Source organism: Osmerus mordax, chromosome 28 (assembly GCF_038355195.1).
Source record: "Osmerus mordax isolate fOsmMor3 chromosome 28, fOsmMor3.pri, whole genome shotgun sequence".
In the NCBI taxonomy this organism is placed as follows: Eukaryota; Metazoa; Chordata; class Actinopteri; order Osmeriformes; family Osmeridae; genus Osmerus; species Osmerus mordax.
This window is the reverse complement of record NC_090077.1, coordinates 7,099,237-7,117,497: the sequence shown is the minus strand read 5'-3', so window position 1 is coordinate 7,117,497 and position 18,261 is coordinate 7,099,237. Positions and strand designations below refer to the sequence as shown.

General features: G+C 40.8%; 1 protein-coding gene across 1 annotated transcript in view; it reads right to left on the bottom strand.

The window, feature by feature from the left end:
* The window catches only part of cfap77 (cilia and flagella associated protein 77), a 76,628-nt gene that overhangs the window by 7,280 nt on the left and 51,087 nt on the right, over window positions 1–18,261 (bottom strand). Inside the window, exons 5-6 of the mRNA XM_067231311.1 lie at window positions 10,264–10,369; window positions 9,034–9,135 (exon numbers count right to left, since the gene is read on the bottom strand). Of these exons, the coding sequence (XP_067087412.1) occupies window positions 9,034–9,135; window positions 10,264–10,369 (208 nt within the window). The remainder of the gene's footprint in view (window positions 1–9,033; window positions 9,136–10,263; window positions 10,370–18,261) is intronic.

Here is an 18,261-nt window from a genome sequence, read left to right as displayed (position 1 = left end):
GGGAGAGCTTGTCCTGAAGCAGGGCGGGGATGATGGTGTTGAAGGCAGAGCTGAAGTCCACAAACAGGATCCTGGCGTAGGATGCTGGGGAGTCCAGGTGGAAGTGGAGGGCCATGTTAACTGCGTCGTCCACAGCCCTGTTGGCTCTGTAGGCAAACTGTAGGCAAACTGCAGGGGGTCCAGAAGGGGGTCTGTGATGGATTTGAGGTGTGCCAGCACCAGGCGCTCAAAAGACTTCATTACCACAGAGGTCAAGGCGACGGGTCTGTAGTCATTATGTCCTGTTGGCCTTGGCTTTTTGGGCACAGGGATGATGGTGGATAACATCATACCTGCCGAAATCCTCCCCCCCCCCCATATATTGGGACTGTAAGATCTGACACACCCCAAAATTATTTTGGTGGCTCCTCATGCCCTATAAAGTGTGCCATAAAAAGCTTTTGATAGTAGTTGCAAAAATGTAAAAGTTAGAAGGGGAGTAGGATTTTGGCAACACTGTTTTTTATACCTGCCGAAATCCTCCCCCCCTCATATCTTGGGACTATAAGATCTGACACACCCCCAAATTACTTTGGTGGCTCCTCATGTCCTATAAAGTGTGCCATAAAAAGCTTTTGATACTAGTTGCAAAAATGTAAAAGTTAGAAGGGGAGTAGGATTTTGGCAACACTGTTTTTTATACCTGCCGAAATCCTCCCCCCCCTCATATCTTGGGACTATAAGATCTGACACACCCCAACTATGCGGGGATGTGGACAATCTGGATGGCGACACTAACTGGGTAATAGCTTGTCAACTGGTATTGAATACAATACTTTTATCAGTACTCGACACATTTATAATGAAGCATTGGTATTTCTTTGTATAAGAGGTAATGTTATTATAGGTAACAGTGCCAGTTTTTGCCATTCCTAATGTTTGATCATTCATTATCATTCCACAAATTTGTCTTAATGTTTATCCAAAATCTCAGGTTGGCTGAGTCAGCTGCCTGAGATGGTTCCATCAGTGTTGTGCTCAAATCCAACTGACAGGAATATGTCCGTGCAGCCTGCTGTAAACAGCCCTGATCGTTTTTCATGAATAGGCTACGCCTCAAACTTGTTAAAACTCTTATTTAAATGATCACAATTTTTTTCTTTTTTTCTACCTTTTGTTAAATATATCATTATAGTTTTTTGTTTAAAATAAATGTGATGGAACCAATCAAAATGTCATCATTTATTTTATGTTTTTCACTAGCCATTCACAAAAGGAAGGTCCAGGCTTGGCTTATCGGTACTAAAACCAAGCACTACATTGCAAGTTAGAAGATACTAACTAGGCTGTGGGAAGCAGGATCTATAAAATGGATATGATTGTAAACATAAAACAGTTGTGTGGCAAGTAGTTTACTGAGAGGGAAATAGAAGTTGAATTCTGGTAGGAGGGACCTGTGAGCAGGGGCCTTTTTATATACATTTGTAAAATAATGTAGCTATACTCATTTACCAGATGATTCTATTACAATTGGCATATAGTGCATTTAGTAAGTAGCCTATAATAGCAAGTAGCCTACAACGTAATCAAGAATCAGAAGGGATTAGTTCTACTAAAAGTGATTCGTACAAATGAATACAAAGAAGGATGCTCGCTTTAACCAGACAGTGACTATGATAACAGCAGTCGCAACTACAACATAATTCACATATTACCTCATTTCAATAATAGGACAGTGTAGCACAACATCAACATCGTTTCTCAAGTGCAGTTCAACATTACGTCTATTTTCGTGAGACAATCATTCAGATTTTACATGTAGCACGATGTACAAATCGTATAGGCTCTCAAGTGCAGTGCCTACTGACAGTTTCCTTAAAGCCTAAAATAAGGGGAACCTACACATAGCAATACGCTAGGAAGGCAGTGCGCGTTCACGCGTAGGGGAGTGGAATTCTGCGAGGGAGTGAGAATTCGGTCCAACACCGGCTCTCAGCTAGCTTGGTCCTAACCAGACTCTCGTACATTTCATTTGTACAGAGAGTCTGGCCTCGCTCCATTGACAAGCGTTGACTTCCTTGTAGGCGGGTACTCTGTTGAAGTTTAAAACTATTGGATCTGCCCAGAGCCACTCTGATCTGCCATAACCAATCGCTAGCGTTCGCCTTAGCCAATTCCTTCACCACTACTGTAACAGAGCTAGCTGCCGTAGCTGGAAAATCAAACTGTTCCCGAACCCCGTGGGGAGGAGGGCCACAACATCATGGCCACCAACAAAACTCAGCAAAACTTGTTCTTGCTCCGGCTTTAGCTGTTGGATATTCAGCAGCGTTGCCACAAAGGACCGAATGGCTTCGCTCGCATCTTTCTCCGCCGCCATTACAGAACTAACGTACAACACAAACTAGCGCACAACATCAACGTTCTCAGCCACTCCCTCTGTTCGCTGATTGGCCGGTTGAAAATCAACCTGAAAAATCTGACTTACGTACCAAATGGCCAGACCTAGTACAGAAGCAAAATCAAAATTGAGCGGAAGTATGTAGGAGGGCAGAGCCAGGCTAGCACTCAGCCCCACTTGGCATCAAATTTGTGTGATCTACATCAGTGATTCTCAAATGGGGGTACGCGTACCCCTAGGGGTACGTTGCGGTACTGTAGGGGGTACGTGAGATATATACCGGTGTATATATATACATATATTTAAAAAAAGTTTATTTAAAAAATAGATACAAAATCATCCATGATTACTAAAATTATACTACAATATGTTTGACAAGAAGACTAGCTAGCTAACCAGCAATGTCATTGTCCCCAAATCAATATCAAGATTTTCACGAACAAAGTATCGGCTACTATTAAGCCTACTAGGCAGTTCGGCCGCAGCCTGTGTAGCGAATTGAATAGCAAATGGGTTGTGAGAGGATCGCATGAAAGTTGACATTCTCCAAACAGTAATTATAATTTGACAGTATGTTTAACAACGAGACTAGCCAGCTATCCAGCCATGTCATTGTCCCCAAATCAATATTTTTACTAACAAATAATATCGGCATGTCGTGTTGACAGCAGCCTGTCTGAAGTGTCTGACTAGCGATGTGAATAGCGAATGGGATGTGAGATGAGTGGTTACGTGACACTGAGACAGTAAATTCAGAAAAGTATCATTTTCCAAATAGGTTAAAATAAATAAGTCACTCATTGTTGTAATTACATGTTAGCTTGTTAAAGTCTTTCAAAATTGTAAATGGAGGCTTTGAGGCCCTGTTGTTGTGGTTACTTATTTCAGACACTTACACGCTCATACTAAGTAGCCAGCGCAATAATTTAGAATGGTGAAGAGACAGTTTCGCTGGAATTACTTAGTAGGTGTCCAACACCCCTGCAGCCAATCAGGATCGAGTATTAACCCAGACCAGGGTATAAATATATATATATTATTTATATCGTTTTTTTTTTTATCAAACATGTCCTATGGCCTACTACTGCGAACTCGAATCGGCAGAACATGAAATAAAATCTTAACACAAATGATATGCAATTTAGGAAGATGCTATATTCATAGATAATAAATTATAGGAAGTAATCGTCTAGAAATAAAAATAACATAATTTTGTTGCAGTTCCTTCTGTTGACAACAGGTGGGGGCACTGCTGTTGCCCCACTGACCTGCCCCTAATGACCAGTTGCCACTGCCTGTGGTTTTAAACCAGTAGCTCAGTCACTGCAATGCTGTACGCGAGTAAGAAAAACTATTCCACCGCGGTTTAACCAAAACTTATGAAGCCAAACGGCGACAGAATTTTCAGCACTCCCCTTACTTAAATCAAAGTCCAAGATTAGTTTTTCAATTCTGACTACTGACCTATGTCCAACGAGTGTCCAATTAAGAGTAGCTAGTACATTCTGAGTGTTACAAACTGCCCTTTGCTCTATATATCTAATTGTGCCTCGTTTTTGCTCATTTTATCCGATCGACCTCACAATCTGTTTCCATATAGTTGAAATGTAGGCCCATATCTACTAATGTGTGGACTCAAATATACATAAAGAAAAATATATAATGTCCGGCATTTTCAAACAATCCCCTCAGTGACGTCTGGCTAGCAACAGCTGCAGTAATGACCTCAGTGACAGGTGGGGGGAGGTGCACAAAGGGCACACTTATAAGTTGTATGGCTATATTGCTTCCAACTTTTGTTTTCACAACCCAGTCACTTGGAGCAGATAAACATCTAAAAACCTGCAGGGCTACAGTAGACACAGGGACCAGGATAAATGACTAGGATTGAGAACATTTTAGAAAAAGTACAACAGCTCACTGAGCACCTCTCCTTAAATCAGCTTTATGAACCTCTCCAGTCTGGATTTCGTCTTCACCACAGCACTGAAACTGCATTAGCCATGGTAGTCAATGATCTACTATTAGCATCTGACGCAGGCTCTATCACTGTTATGGTTCTCCTAGACCTAAGTGTAGCTTTTGACACTGGATCACGAGATTCTCCTGGAACGTATGGAGAACTATGTTGGGATTTCTGGTATTTCACTTCAGTGGTTTAGATCGTTTTGTTGGAAAAAATCTAGGAGTCACAATGGACCCTGACCTTTCATTTGAGTACCATATTAAGCAAATTACCAAAACTGCATTTTTCCATCTACATTTACATTTTACATTTAGTCATTTAGCTGCTGCTAGATTATTGACTAGAACTAGAAAGTTCGATCACATAACATCTACTCTCGTCTCTTTACACTGGCTCCCTATCCAAGCCAGAGCTGATTTCAAAGTTCTATTACTAACCTACAAATCTCTGCATGGATTGGCACCACTTTAACTCTCTGGTCTCCTTGCACCCTATCACCCCGTAAGGACACTTAGATCCCAAGATGTCGGCTATCTGGTGGTTCCCAAAATTAATAAAAAGACTGCTGGAGGCCGGGCGTTCTCATATAGAGCACCTCTTCTCTGGAACAAATTATCTATCTCAATTAAGGAGGCTGATACTGTTTTGACATTCAAAATTAGGTTAAAAACATTTTTGTTTAGTCAATTATATGAAGGCTAAGCATCCCATGGCTGCTAAAAGTATGTGTGTATGTACTTTCTATGTATACCTGAAGTGTGTGTCTGTCTGTATATGTATCACATGTAACTTTTAAATTACAATTAAAGCCTCTATATGTTCATGTTGCCCCATCTATATTTTACAAATAAACTAAACCTGTTACTGTATATGGTTACTGTTATAGTTTCTGTTACTAGTAGGTGACGACGGGGGACGGGGCATTCTCATCTTTAGAGTTCTTTCTCCTGGAACAGATTTCATGTTCCAAGTGAGGGGGGCTGGCGCTGTCTTAGTGTCTAGGGCTGCATCAAATACCCTTTTTTGCTCTGCTAAATTGCTGCACTAGTCCACACTTGACCAGTGGGGATCTCATTCTATTATGACTGTTATAACTGTTAGCTGCTCCTTACATTCTCTAATCCCTGCTTTCCTCTCTGTCCCCCCCCCACACATGCCCTGTGGTGTGGGGGGTTTGAGCTGTCAGCACCTGCCTGATTGTCGGTCTGCCAACGCTGGACCTGGTCGACAACCGGTCTCCATGACGGGCAACAGCAAGTTTCCCAGTCCCTTCCCACATCTACCAAGTTAAACAATGGATTTTGGTGTTTCAAAAACCCATTGACATTTCCCTGCTGTATAATTATGTTAAGCCTGTGTTCTGCTTCTCTCTTTCACCAACTGTCTCTGGAGGAGGGGATCCCTCACTGAATTGCTCCTCCCAAGGTTTCTTCCATTTTTTCTCCTCTAGTGAGTTTTTCTGGGAGTTTTTCCTTGTCTTCCTTGAGGGTTTAGGTTGGTTGAGGGGCAGTTCTATGGGCGTATGTGAAGCCCTCTGTGACATGCTTGCGTGTAAAAAGGGCTATACAAATACATTTTGATTTGATTTGATTTGAGAGAGGCTGATATAGAGGGAGTATAAAGAAGGTGAAAAAGTTGAATGCGTTTTTCCCTACTTATAACGTGGATAGCTGGTCACATGAGCGCCTAGTCTTTAGACCAGGGATGTTGTTACTGTCAAGTATTGCTTCCAGTAAACTTGTTATATTAGCCAGTTTTCCCAAAATAAATGTCAAGCTTTTTTACGTTTTTGGAGGCATATTTTCAGTTTGCAGATGGTAATGTTGGAATAGGGATTCCAGCTGAGATACTGCCTGTGAAAACGTTGTTAGAATCAGATTGTTTCAAAGTCAGTCCTTAATGAATGAATTCAATATGAGTAAAACCTTAAAAATATCTCTAGAAGGGAAAAACTTCAGAGTAAGTTTAAGTCTGAGGGGTCAGATGGCTGAGCGGTTAGGGAGTCGGGCTATTAATCAGGTTAGGGAGTCGGGCTATTGATCAGAAGGTTGTTGGGTCGATTCCCGGCTGTGCAAAATGAAATGACAGTGTCCTTGGGCAAGGCACTTCACCCTACTTGCCTCGGGGAGAATGTCCCTGTACTTACTGTAAGTCGCTCTGGATAAGAGCGTCTGCTAAATGACTAAATGTAATGTAAGTCACATAGGTTAGGTGTCAGAAATATTAATCTATCAAGTCTGTCAAGTCAGTCGGTGGAGAAGTTAAGAAAGCTTTATTGCTTGCGGCCGGCCCACAAGGAGACAAAAACATCACACACCATGGTGATACAAAGTTTGTCTGGTTCACAAGTCTTCATGTAAGACTATTTAAACATATTGGTGAGAAGTCCCCTCCGCTGCATATCAGCTGTCGATGTGATCGATCCCAGAGGTAGAGTGCGCGTGCACGTGTGTGCGTCCCTAGCAGTGGAAACTTACAGAGTTCTCTGACCCTAGGCTTGACCATATGATTCACTCAACACAGATAAGGTTAAACACATTTATTGCACCTCTAGTATGATAATGGTCAGCCTAGGTCAGTTTGTTTGCGTAAGCCTAGTGTCATCTATAGGTCATGTGGGGAGAGGGTTCTCTACTGACAAGAAATGCTAAGCACCAGTATTTTCAGAATATAACGTTGCATTCTAAATTTCTCTTACATTAGGACAATTTTTACACAGGATTTCTCAATTTCTTTGTTTTCATGCAACTATGTGAGGCTGCCACAAGGACTCTTATTAGTGTAAATGAGCAGCTCATGAGTGTAGCTCACTGCAACCCTGTACTGGTAAGAAAAACTATTCCACCGCTGTTTAGGAAGCCAAACGGTGAAAGTACATTTTCGGCACTCCCCTTACTGAAATCAAAAGTCCCAGATTTGTTTTTCAATTGGTGAAACTATCTGACTACTAACCTGAACTTCAATGGCACAGCCTAAACTTTATGTGAATCTTCTTCTCCCATTGGAGTCTATCGCCCCTAGAACCCTATGGCAGAAAGTTGTGAAATTTGGCAGACTCTTTGGGGACAGTCCCTTCATCAATGTCACCAACTTTCATGTCTCCCATTGGAGTCCTCTAGTGCCACCAATGGGTCAAAGTTGAAGGTGTGTTTACACACGTAACTTTTTTAACCATATGCCTAATTTCATCATTGGATTCCCTGGATAAAGACGAGTTCAACGCACTATATGATGTCATACCCACTGAGCTGCAAAAAAGGAAGTGAGGTCATATTTTACCCAATCTTTATTGTATATTTCAGACCTTCTTATGCTGTATCACACTTCCAGGCCCCTTAGATCATCAAACCAGTTTCTTTTAGCCATTCCACAGACTTGGATGAAAACAAAAGGTGATCGTGCCTCTTCAGTTTTGCCCCCTATTCTGTGGAATAAACTGCCAATTTTATCAGGTCATCCCCCATCACCGAGACATTTAAGTCTTGCCTTAAAACATATTTTTATTCTTTGGCTTTCGAGTCAGTTTAGGGTCACTCGTGCTTATTGTAATTGTGTTGTTTTTATACTTGTTGTTTTGCCTTATCTGATGACTTTGTACAGCACAGTTGGCATTGGCTGTTTTTAAATGTGCTCTATAAATAAACTGACTTGACTTGACAATCTTTGATGCACTGACTCCAAACTTGGAATATGGACTCAGGACCCTGATATTAAGAGGTCCGAAACAGGTAGTGTCATTTGAGCTCTAGGGGGCACTACAATAAGCAAAAATGTGTTTTGACCAATAACTGTTGATTCGTTTGTCTTATTTAAGCGATTCCTTTGTCTCGTGATATCTTAGTAGATCCCATGTCTGACACGTTAACTTGTGATACCAGCCGAACTGATGAGGCCGCCATTTTGAATTAATGAATTCAAAGTTTTTTCGCTACTCCTCCTATAAAATATACAGATTATCTTCAGACCAAGCCTCACAAAATAAATCAAGTTTTTTTTTCTAAACCTTTTCTAAACCTTTTGTCCAGTACAGCCAAAAAACGAAGCCGCCATAAAAGAAGTGAGGTCATATCTCAGCACATTTTTACTGCAGTGACACCAAACTTGGTATAGGGACTCAGGACCCTATTCTAAAGAGGTCCAAAAAATGTTGGCACAGATTATCTTCAGACCAAACCTCACAAAAGTTATCACATGGTTTTTTGTTTTCGAAATAGTTTGCCAATCAAAATCTGCAGCAAAGCTGAAAGACAGGAAGTTGGGTTGTATCTCAGCAAATCTTTGATGGATTCACACCAAACGTGCTGAATGTACTCGGAACCCTCCTGGGGATGTCAAAAATGTTTTCTGGGTCATTAAATCTGCTTGGCCACCTCATTGCTGCTTGCAGCTATATTTGGTGGTCAAGCAGCGAAGCCACCTATTGTGTTTCTACCTTTTCTTATTATTATTGGGTGTGCTTGCTTTGGCAAGGAACAACCTATATTATCTCTCATATATATTTATTATTATTCTTTTTATTATTTATTTTCCCACCCCTAAAACTCGGAAATGTCTCTTACCATAAATCACCAGATATCAAGTGCATACCACCCCCATTTGTGCTATCCTAGCTTAGCTACAAAGCACTGCAGTTGCATGTTCCAGTCTGACAGAGAAGTGTACGACTTGACTCCATCCTACCTCGTACCTTTTGGAGGTGGGGGAGTTTCCAGAGGGGCATGGTTTCAGGAAGAGGCTGGTTCTTCCTCAGCAGAGAAGTCCTGGTGTCCTGAATACAGCACAGCTTGGCCTGGATCGAGGGACAGTTGGATAAACAGATGTAGATTCAGACAGACTCAGATTTTCTCTCTACATTCCTTCACTTCACCTACTCTCCTTCCTCTCTCTAAGAAACTCAGCCGTGCTTGTCTAACGCAGCGGTCAAATATGTAACATTCTGAGCATTTTATATTTTTCCATGCTACCTAAGGTGCCTTTGCACCTCAAAATGTGACACAAAGTAGGAGTAGATTATTCTGGGTGTGTTGGGAAGAGTCGTCAGGAGTAACAGCGGTGCATTAGAGCAATGCCGCTCCTCCACCCAAATGGCCTCAAATCAGTGTTTTATTTTCAAATGTATTTTCCAACCCAAATTCAAATAAAGGGCATCAATCAACCAAGCAGGTTTATTTATAGAGCAATATTGCAATCTATATTACATATTACAAAAGTTTTATCTAATCAGAACGAAGCTTCGGACAGATCACATTTACCTGCTCACTAATATTCCACTATTAATCAGAATACGAAAGTATAGCTATTGGCTAATAACAATTAATATTCCCCTTTACATGCAGCCATGCATGGCTGGCTATGTAGTGCAACCGTGGCGAAAACCCCACAGAGATGCATATTCCAAATGTGCTGTGTACCATGTAAAAAGAATGCTCCTACATAAACATGTGGGTCATATCCTACGTCTTAAAATGCTACATTCTGAATATGGCCTAATTCAGAATATCCAAACTGAATATTCTGTTTAGATGACCCTATCATATTCGGAATCTTATCATATTCTAAATGATGGAAAATTTGTGTGCATGTAAATGTTGGATTCATTTAGAGTGAATCTGACATTTTATTGGTTATAGGCACGAGCCACTTACTCAATTATGTAATTATTCCACCCACAAGGTGGAGCCGGTTTCACCTACTTTCAGATGAATTGCATTAGCAAGATACCAAATTCTTGTCATTTTGCTAGCGTTAAGACAATAGCGCTACAAAATACACCAGAACATTAGCTGGTAACGTGGAGCCATTGAGGTTTCTTGTTTGTGGCACCTGTCTTTCTCACTGTCCTCTCCAACTATTTTCTTTGCCTGCTCTGACAACTCTCACTTCACTTTATTACCTTCTACTCATCCTCTTATCTAACCTTGTTTAGGTACTGTCCCTGAAGGGATCTCTGCTTGACATGCTGCTCCGCCTGCCAGTGCTGGACATGCTGGTGCTCCAGCAATACACCGATGGGGGTTGATGGACTGGTGACACACACAGACATAAAAGCAATATTTAGTAAAAATGAATACAAGACAATATGGCTGAATTCAATGTCCATATTGTTTGTGTCAATAACGCAAATTTGCTTTTGACTGATGATATTTCAAATCATATAGGCTTCCAGATGACATCATTCTGAGGTACCATGCGCAATTCCACCTTGATATGTCAAAAGATGACTGAATTACAGCTGTTTAAACTTTGGCTGAATCGAACAATGCTTGCCACAGGAGAAACGGCTTACTTGTTTTATACAGTAACTGACCACAATATTTCTCAACACTGAGAATAGCTCAATTGGCTGAGACAGTGTACTGCAAAGGGAGTCGGGCTAGTAATCTGAAGGTTACCGGGTCGATTCCCGGCCATGCCATATGACGTTGTGTCCTTGGGCAAGGCACTTCACCCTAGTTGCCTCGGGGGGAATGTCCCTGTACTTACTGTAAGTCGCTCTGGATAAGAGCGTCTGCTAAATGACTAAATGTAAAATGTAAATGCAAAGTGCCAGGTCATAGGTTCAAATCCAGCCACAGTCATCGAGCCTGTCATGATACTGATTATCTATTTAATTAAACAGGAATCCAGGTACACCACAGTAGCTGTCTAGCTGCACAATCATAATGGTAACGCCGTTTCATTCTGAAGGAGGTCAAATATCATCTTGACTGATGGTTTTTCAAACCTAATAGGCTTCCAGATGGCATAATTCTGAAGTGTTATGCGCAATTTCACCTTGATATGTCAAAAGATGAGTGAATTTGAATTACAGCTGCTTAAACTTTGTCCCAAAGCTGACCAAAGCTAATTGTCTCCCCTTTCTATAAAAAAAATCAACAGCTGATGTGTAGCAGAGAGGATAATGAGGCGCCCATAGGAAAGGAGGATTCAAGTTAAGTTCTTTTTTTTATCTGATGTTCTCCTAGACACAAATGAGTTCTACTTAACACCAATTTCAGATTTAATGTATTTTCTTATGTTTCTGAAATGTAGCTCCTAAGAAACAACCTCGGGTTTAGCTACATTTAAGAACAATGTAAGATCTATTACATTTCTGAAGTCTCATAACAATTCTCACTGTATCTCTTAAGATTTGCTATGAGCAAGTTAAAAATAAGAAATAAAAATGAACTTATTTGACTCAGGATTGACTATAATGGAAATAATATTATGACTTTTCCTACAAAACCCTTTACCAGGGAAAACGAAGCGCCAAACTCTATGCCCTCTATTGGTCACGTTCTCATTCGCCTTCTGTGATTGGTAGTTGGAGATGAACGCATGAGAGGATTTACAGACGTTAAATTTGAAAACCTATCTGTTCCCACATTTTAAGCTAACAGTGCACTGTACCAAGCAGGTGAGCAGAACAATTACATTTATTTGTGATATTATATGAGTTCAACCAAAATATGTATCTAATTTAAGTTCTTCAGCCATTAGTTCAAGTTCAAGTATTTTATTGTCAGATGCACAGAACAACAAAGGGTCCGACTGAGTACTGAAATTCTTATGACAAGACAACGCAAAGCAACCTGGCATAACATAACATATAAGTACACAAAACATAGATTACATCTATGTTTTGTGTACTTATATGTTATCTTATCTATGATAAGCTAAAATATAGTAAACCTCCTAATATACAAATAATATACAATATTCAATACAGTATACTAAACCTCTAATACACATGATAACCTATATTAACCTTAAAAACCTATACTAATCTCGGTCTTCCTTCAGTCTTTTTACCCCGTTGCCTTCTGGCAGGCACTACTGTAGCATTCGGTCTCGCACCAGCAGACTGGACAATAGTTTTTATCCAAGGGTCATCAGGCTTCTGAATGGACATTGATATGGACATTGATACACTTCTCACTAGTCACTTTACATTGATACATATCTTACTAGTCACTTTACACACTTGTCACTTTCAGCTCAATACTGCACTATTGCACTAACTGTACCCCACTTGTCTTAGGTTAGTATAGGTCTTGTCTTAGGTTAGTATAGGTCTGTAAGGTTAGTATAGGTCATTATGTGTATTGAGGTCTAGTATATTGTATATTGCATACTATTTTTGTATATTAGGTTTATTATTATATTTTATTTTATTTTAGCTTATCATAGATGTAATCTATGCTCTTAGTACTTATATGTTATGTTATGCTAGATTGCTTTGCGTTGTCTTTGCGTTGCTTTGCGTTGCCCAGTCGACCCTGTGTTGTTCTGTGCACCTGACAAATTAAAACTTGAAACTTGAGCTATCTATTGGCTTAGCTTGCTAACAAAGTTAGGCAGCTAACATTTGTTACAGTATTAACCGTCTTGTAATGATTAATAGCTAGATTATTATTGACTGATACGTTTACATTACATTGAGTTAAGCAGTTATAATTTTTGGATTACAGTTAGCTAACTTTAGCTCAGCAGTAAAGTAATATTAGCTAGCCACATCTGCTAAAGTTAGCTAGCCAGCTAGTTTACAGTTACTCCGTCATGCCAGAGAGAGATGGCTGAGTGGGTTGTGTGTGCTTTCGTCCTCACTCTAACAAATTGTGTGGACTGAGCAGTCTCCCCCAGTCCATGCATAATTTGGGGCAAAGTAAACAGCACAGTTATCTGACTAGTGGACTCAGCTAATACTGTACTGTAGCTTATTAAATAGGCATGACTGAGGTACTGTACTGTAGTTCATTGTCTATCTAATACAGGGGTGTCAAACTCATTTTGGTTCAGGGGCCACATACAGCGCAATCTGATCTCAAGTGGTCCGGGCCAGTAAAATAATAGCAAAATAAGCTATAAATAACGTCAACTTCAAATCTTAACTTTTCGTGATCTTAACAAATCTTAAGATCACAGTGGATCTACAAAGGCACAAAACATTTATTCACAGATAGGCCCATGGAAAAAATTGCATTTCACTTTGATTAAAACAATGTTTATTTTAAAATCCGCGATCCACAAATGCGTACCACGATCCACAAATGCGCACTGAGATTTGTGTATGTGTAAAACAATGTCCAAATATGTAGTCACAAAGTCTGGCCTCTCACTTGGCGGGGTTTTACACGTGACTTTTGCTACACTTCTGCCGTGGTACAAATCCACAACCTGTGTGCGTGTGCGACAATATGTGCCTCAGTAGCTGTAAAGCCTCCATACCACCAGTCGGCGGTATGTCGGTCTGCTGGCTGGACGATTCTTGTTTGACAGTTGACCAACGTCCCAAAAGCTTAATGTATATGCTCGAGCTTGTCTCAGTTCGAGCGCGTATCCATCGTTACGAACATGCGTTTTGGATCTGGTGCGGAGGCATTAAGTGAGTGTGACTAATAGACTATTTAAAATATGCTAATAATTTTTAAAGACTAGAATTCCAATAATTTTTACGTTTTGGGAAAGTGTTTAAGTTTTTTGTGTCAACTATACTCAATTTTCGAATCCGTTCCGAAAACGGGCCAGTTCAGTAGAATGATAGTACGGATGCATCGTGTAGTATTTCATCTTCATTTGTAACTTGGAACAGGGCAACTCGTGAAACGTGACTGATTGAACCACGACAGTTCTTTATTGTAATAAAAAGAGTGCGGTAATAGACATTCCTGAACATGAAGTTTAATCAAGAAATACATACGGTAATAGTTTCTCTGTAAATACAATGTAGGCAGTGAATATAACCTTAATGTAACATGTTGCTGTGATGTAAAGTAATTTGATGTGTATTTTAATGCAAATTAAATGACATGTTTGTAACATGAATAATAAACCAAGTATAGTCCTAAAGATCCCTGATCAACAAGTATCATAAAGTATTCTCTAACGATTAAAATATTTAATCGCGATTAATCGCATTAATGTCATAGTTAACTCGCGATTAATCGCATTAATGTCATAGTTAACTCGCAATTAATCGCACATTTTTATGTATTCTAAATGTCCCCTGATTTCTTTTTGTCCCATTATTTTTTCTCATTTTAATGCTCTTATCAACATGGAAAGTGGATTGGATTGCTTAGTTAGTGCAAATGTTTTATTTTATTTTATTGAAAACAACATTGCAACATTGCCTGGCTTTGACGAGGGGGCGGAGCATTCGCATCAGCTGTGTGCTTGGCCATCAAGTGGTATTTCAGACTGGACGTGCTGCGATGATAGCTCAGTTCACAATGACAAAACACACAGATCAATTTGGTCTTGTCAATGGAACCATTTGGCAACTTTTTTAAAGTAACCTTTCCATTCAGAATCTTATTGGCAATCCATTTCGGCGTCTCGCGCTCGCTATCCACTCAAAACGTAACGTTAGCCTACTACTCTTTAGCCGGTTCGCTAAAGAGTAGTTGCCTGTTGTTTTGTTTCCGGTCTAGCTAGATCCGGTGTGGTGTTGTAGTTTTTTTAACAAACATAAAATTGATCAACGACCAGCCCATAAATAATAAATATGCTGAAGCAGCATTCCAACAATTAACAAGGCACACATCTTTAGTGGCAAAAACTAAGCTATTACTTCAGGGAGTCACGTGGCTGAGCGGTTAAAGAATCGGGCTAATAATCAGAAGGTCGCTGGTTTGATTCCTCGGCCGTGCAAAGAAAATGACGTTGTGTCCTTGGGCAAGGCTCTTCACCCTACTTGCCTCGGGGGAATGTCCCTGTACTTACTGTAAGTCCAGAGCGTCTGCTAAATGACTAAATGTAAATGTAACTTCTAACTATCTGGTATCTTCATCTGGAGTTGATACTCTACACACATTCAACTGCAGCCATGTATATGTCCATTCCATGACATTCCGAGGTGGCCAAAGGGTCTACTGATCTTTTGAGATGATCCATTTCATCCAGACAACGCTCAAGGACTGGAACATGGACACCAGGCCTCTGGTCAGCATTAATGCCACTGGACTCCCAGTCGATCGCTGGTATGTGCAACTCCTATAGAAACATAACTTAAGGTGTTAACATTTGGATTTGCATCCATTTGGATTATCCATACAGTCATGACGGCCCACTTTATTAACTGACATTAAGAGCCTTAAGGTACAACTGCTACCAAGGAAGGCATCAATCTTACTAGACTCAGTTATACTGGGGGGGGGGGGGGGAAACAACACAATAAACTCCAAACTCTATATGCTGACTAATGTTTGGCTGGTCGTTTGTACTGAAGTGGAAGAAAATATGTCATTTAACATACACTTGGGACATCAGTTTCTGGAACTGGACACTGCATTTGTCCCATTTCCCAAAGTTGTTTGGGAAGTTCTCCTCTGATTTCAATGGATGGTTGTCACAGAACACATCAAGGGAGGCCTGGAGCCAGGGGATGAAAACATAGTGGCAACAAAACAAATGGACTTCGTTAGACAGATCAAGATGTCCTTAATCTTCTAAACTGGTACATCGACAAAAAATAAACAAACTAACTACAGTAGCTATCTCGAAGTAGCTCGATGCACGTTGGATTACCACATGAGGTTAGGAACACCTTTTCCGATTATTGTATGTGCCTAGCTTGCTAGCTGATGAAACTCAAGACAACTCTTGATTATTAGCCTTATTTAAATACAAACAACTTCCACCAAACTTGTTTTAAAACTAGATAGGCTCCTGACCTTGACTCGATCCTAGCTACCTACATCATGTGGCACAGACATTTTCAGCTAGGTTAGTTGGTCTAGTTAGCTTGCTAGTGCCCTTCTATGATGCATGCTCGGTGACTCATAAGCGGAGCTAAAGTTATTTCTTCACAGATAAGTGTTACTGATACTATTGTATTTTACTGGGCAATATAAGGCTACTTATGACGGTTACTACTAAACTAAAATGTACTTACAGAAAGCTCTCGAGGCTCCATTGGTGTCTGCCTTGCTTGTATCCCGACGAGTCTAAGGAACCGCTTGACCCACCCAGCAATGTCACGTTGCCTTAAAAATCACTGGACCGCTATACCGCCGACTGGTGGTATGGAGACTTTACAGCTACTGAGGCACATATTGACGCACACGCACACAGGTTGTGGATTTGTACCACGGCAGAAGTGTAGCAAAAGTCACGTGTAAAAACCCCGCCAAGTGAGAGGCCAGACTTTGTGATTACATATTTGGACATTGTTTTACACATGCACAAATGTCAGTGCGCATTTGTGGATTGTGGAACACATTTGTGGATCGCGGATTTCGTACACATTTGTGGATCGTGCTGTGCATTTGTGGATCGTGCTGTGCATTTGTGGATTGTGCTGTGCATTTGTGGATTGTGCTGTGCATTTGTGGATCGTGCCGTGCATTTGTGGATCGTGCCGTGCATTTGTGGATTGTGCTGTGCATTTGTGGATCGTGATGTGCATTTGTGGATCGTGCCGTGCATTTGTGGATTGTGCTGTGCATTTGTGGATCGTGATGTGCATTTGGGAATACTTTTGCTACAATAATAGCCCCATACTCCCCTCTCTTTCTCTCACTGTGACCTATCTACTGCAGCTACCGGCTGCTCCTGAAACTTGGCATCTTTTAGCCTTCACGATTGCATCAATATCAGGTGTCAAATCTTGAGTAGCGGCCAATTTCATAATTTCATTTAAGTGCTTGTGTGTTAGCCTTGAGCGCAGCTTTGTTTTATTGATGTTCATTACAGAGAAAACCTGTTCACAAAGATAGGTAGTGCCAAACATGCATAAAACATTTGCAGCCAGGGCTGTTAATTTGGGGAACCCTGGCAAGAGATACTGATAAAATGTGTCCAAGCCCACTGAGGCAAATGTGTCCTTCATACCTGAATCACACTGCAAGTCAATTATTTTGAGTTGGATGTCAGCGGGCAGATCAGAAGCCTTGACTTTGAATGGCAAGCGAAAAACTGCAAATTCTGTCTCAAGTTCACCGAAGACCTGAAACCGTCGCTCAAACTCCCGCAGCAATCCTGTAATCTTGTTTTTGTATTGATCCATGTCAGCATTAAGTCCGGTCGCACGCACATCTCTTAGACAAGGGAAATGAGCGGTGTCACCGCTAGATAGTTGTGTCTCCCAGAGTGACAGTTTCAACTTGAATGCGCGTATGCTGTCATAATACTGAGTGACAACTTTTTTGCGGCCCTGCAACAATTTGTTAAGATTATTCAGGTGCTCTGTAATATCCACCATGAAGGCAAGATCCTGCACCCATTCTGGGCATTTAAGTTCCTTCACTGGTTTGCCTCCATGAACTGTCCAATTTCCTCTCGTAGCTCAAAGAAACGCTTCAGAACCACACCTCGGCTTAACCACCGTACTTCGGTGTGGTATGGCAAGCCATACGTAATGTCTTTATCACTGAGAAGACTGTCAAACTGATGGTGATTCAGACCTCTTGCTCGGATGAAATTAACAGTGCGGACAACCACCTCCATGACATGATCCATTTTTTATGATTTGCAACACAATGCTTCCTGGTGCAAAATACTGTGAAATGTCCAAAAATCTTGTCCTCCATTTGCGGCCTGTACTTTCTTTCGGAATTTTGTCACAACGCCTGCTTTTCTCCCGATCATTGATGGCGCACCATCTGTTTCAATTTTTCTTGGAAAACTGCACTCTGTGTCAACTTTTCTCTTTTTTGACAAAGACATTTTGGTAATGAGGGTGCAACAGTGGGTAATTTTGACCAAAAAGAGCTTAATAACGATAAGGCAAGATTGCCAGATGGCGCATTCTTGGCGCGTTGCTGTCACGTGCTGGTTATTTCCGGATCTCTCGTTTTGTCAGTGCGATCTTTGCTGGACAAATTTGGAATATATGTTCCTTTTAAAACATTTTGGAAGTCGTCTCGCGGGCCGGATTGAACCATCTGGCGGGCCGTTTTGGCCTGCGGGCCGTATGTTTGACACCCCTGAT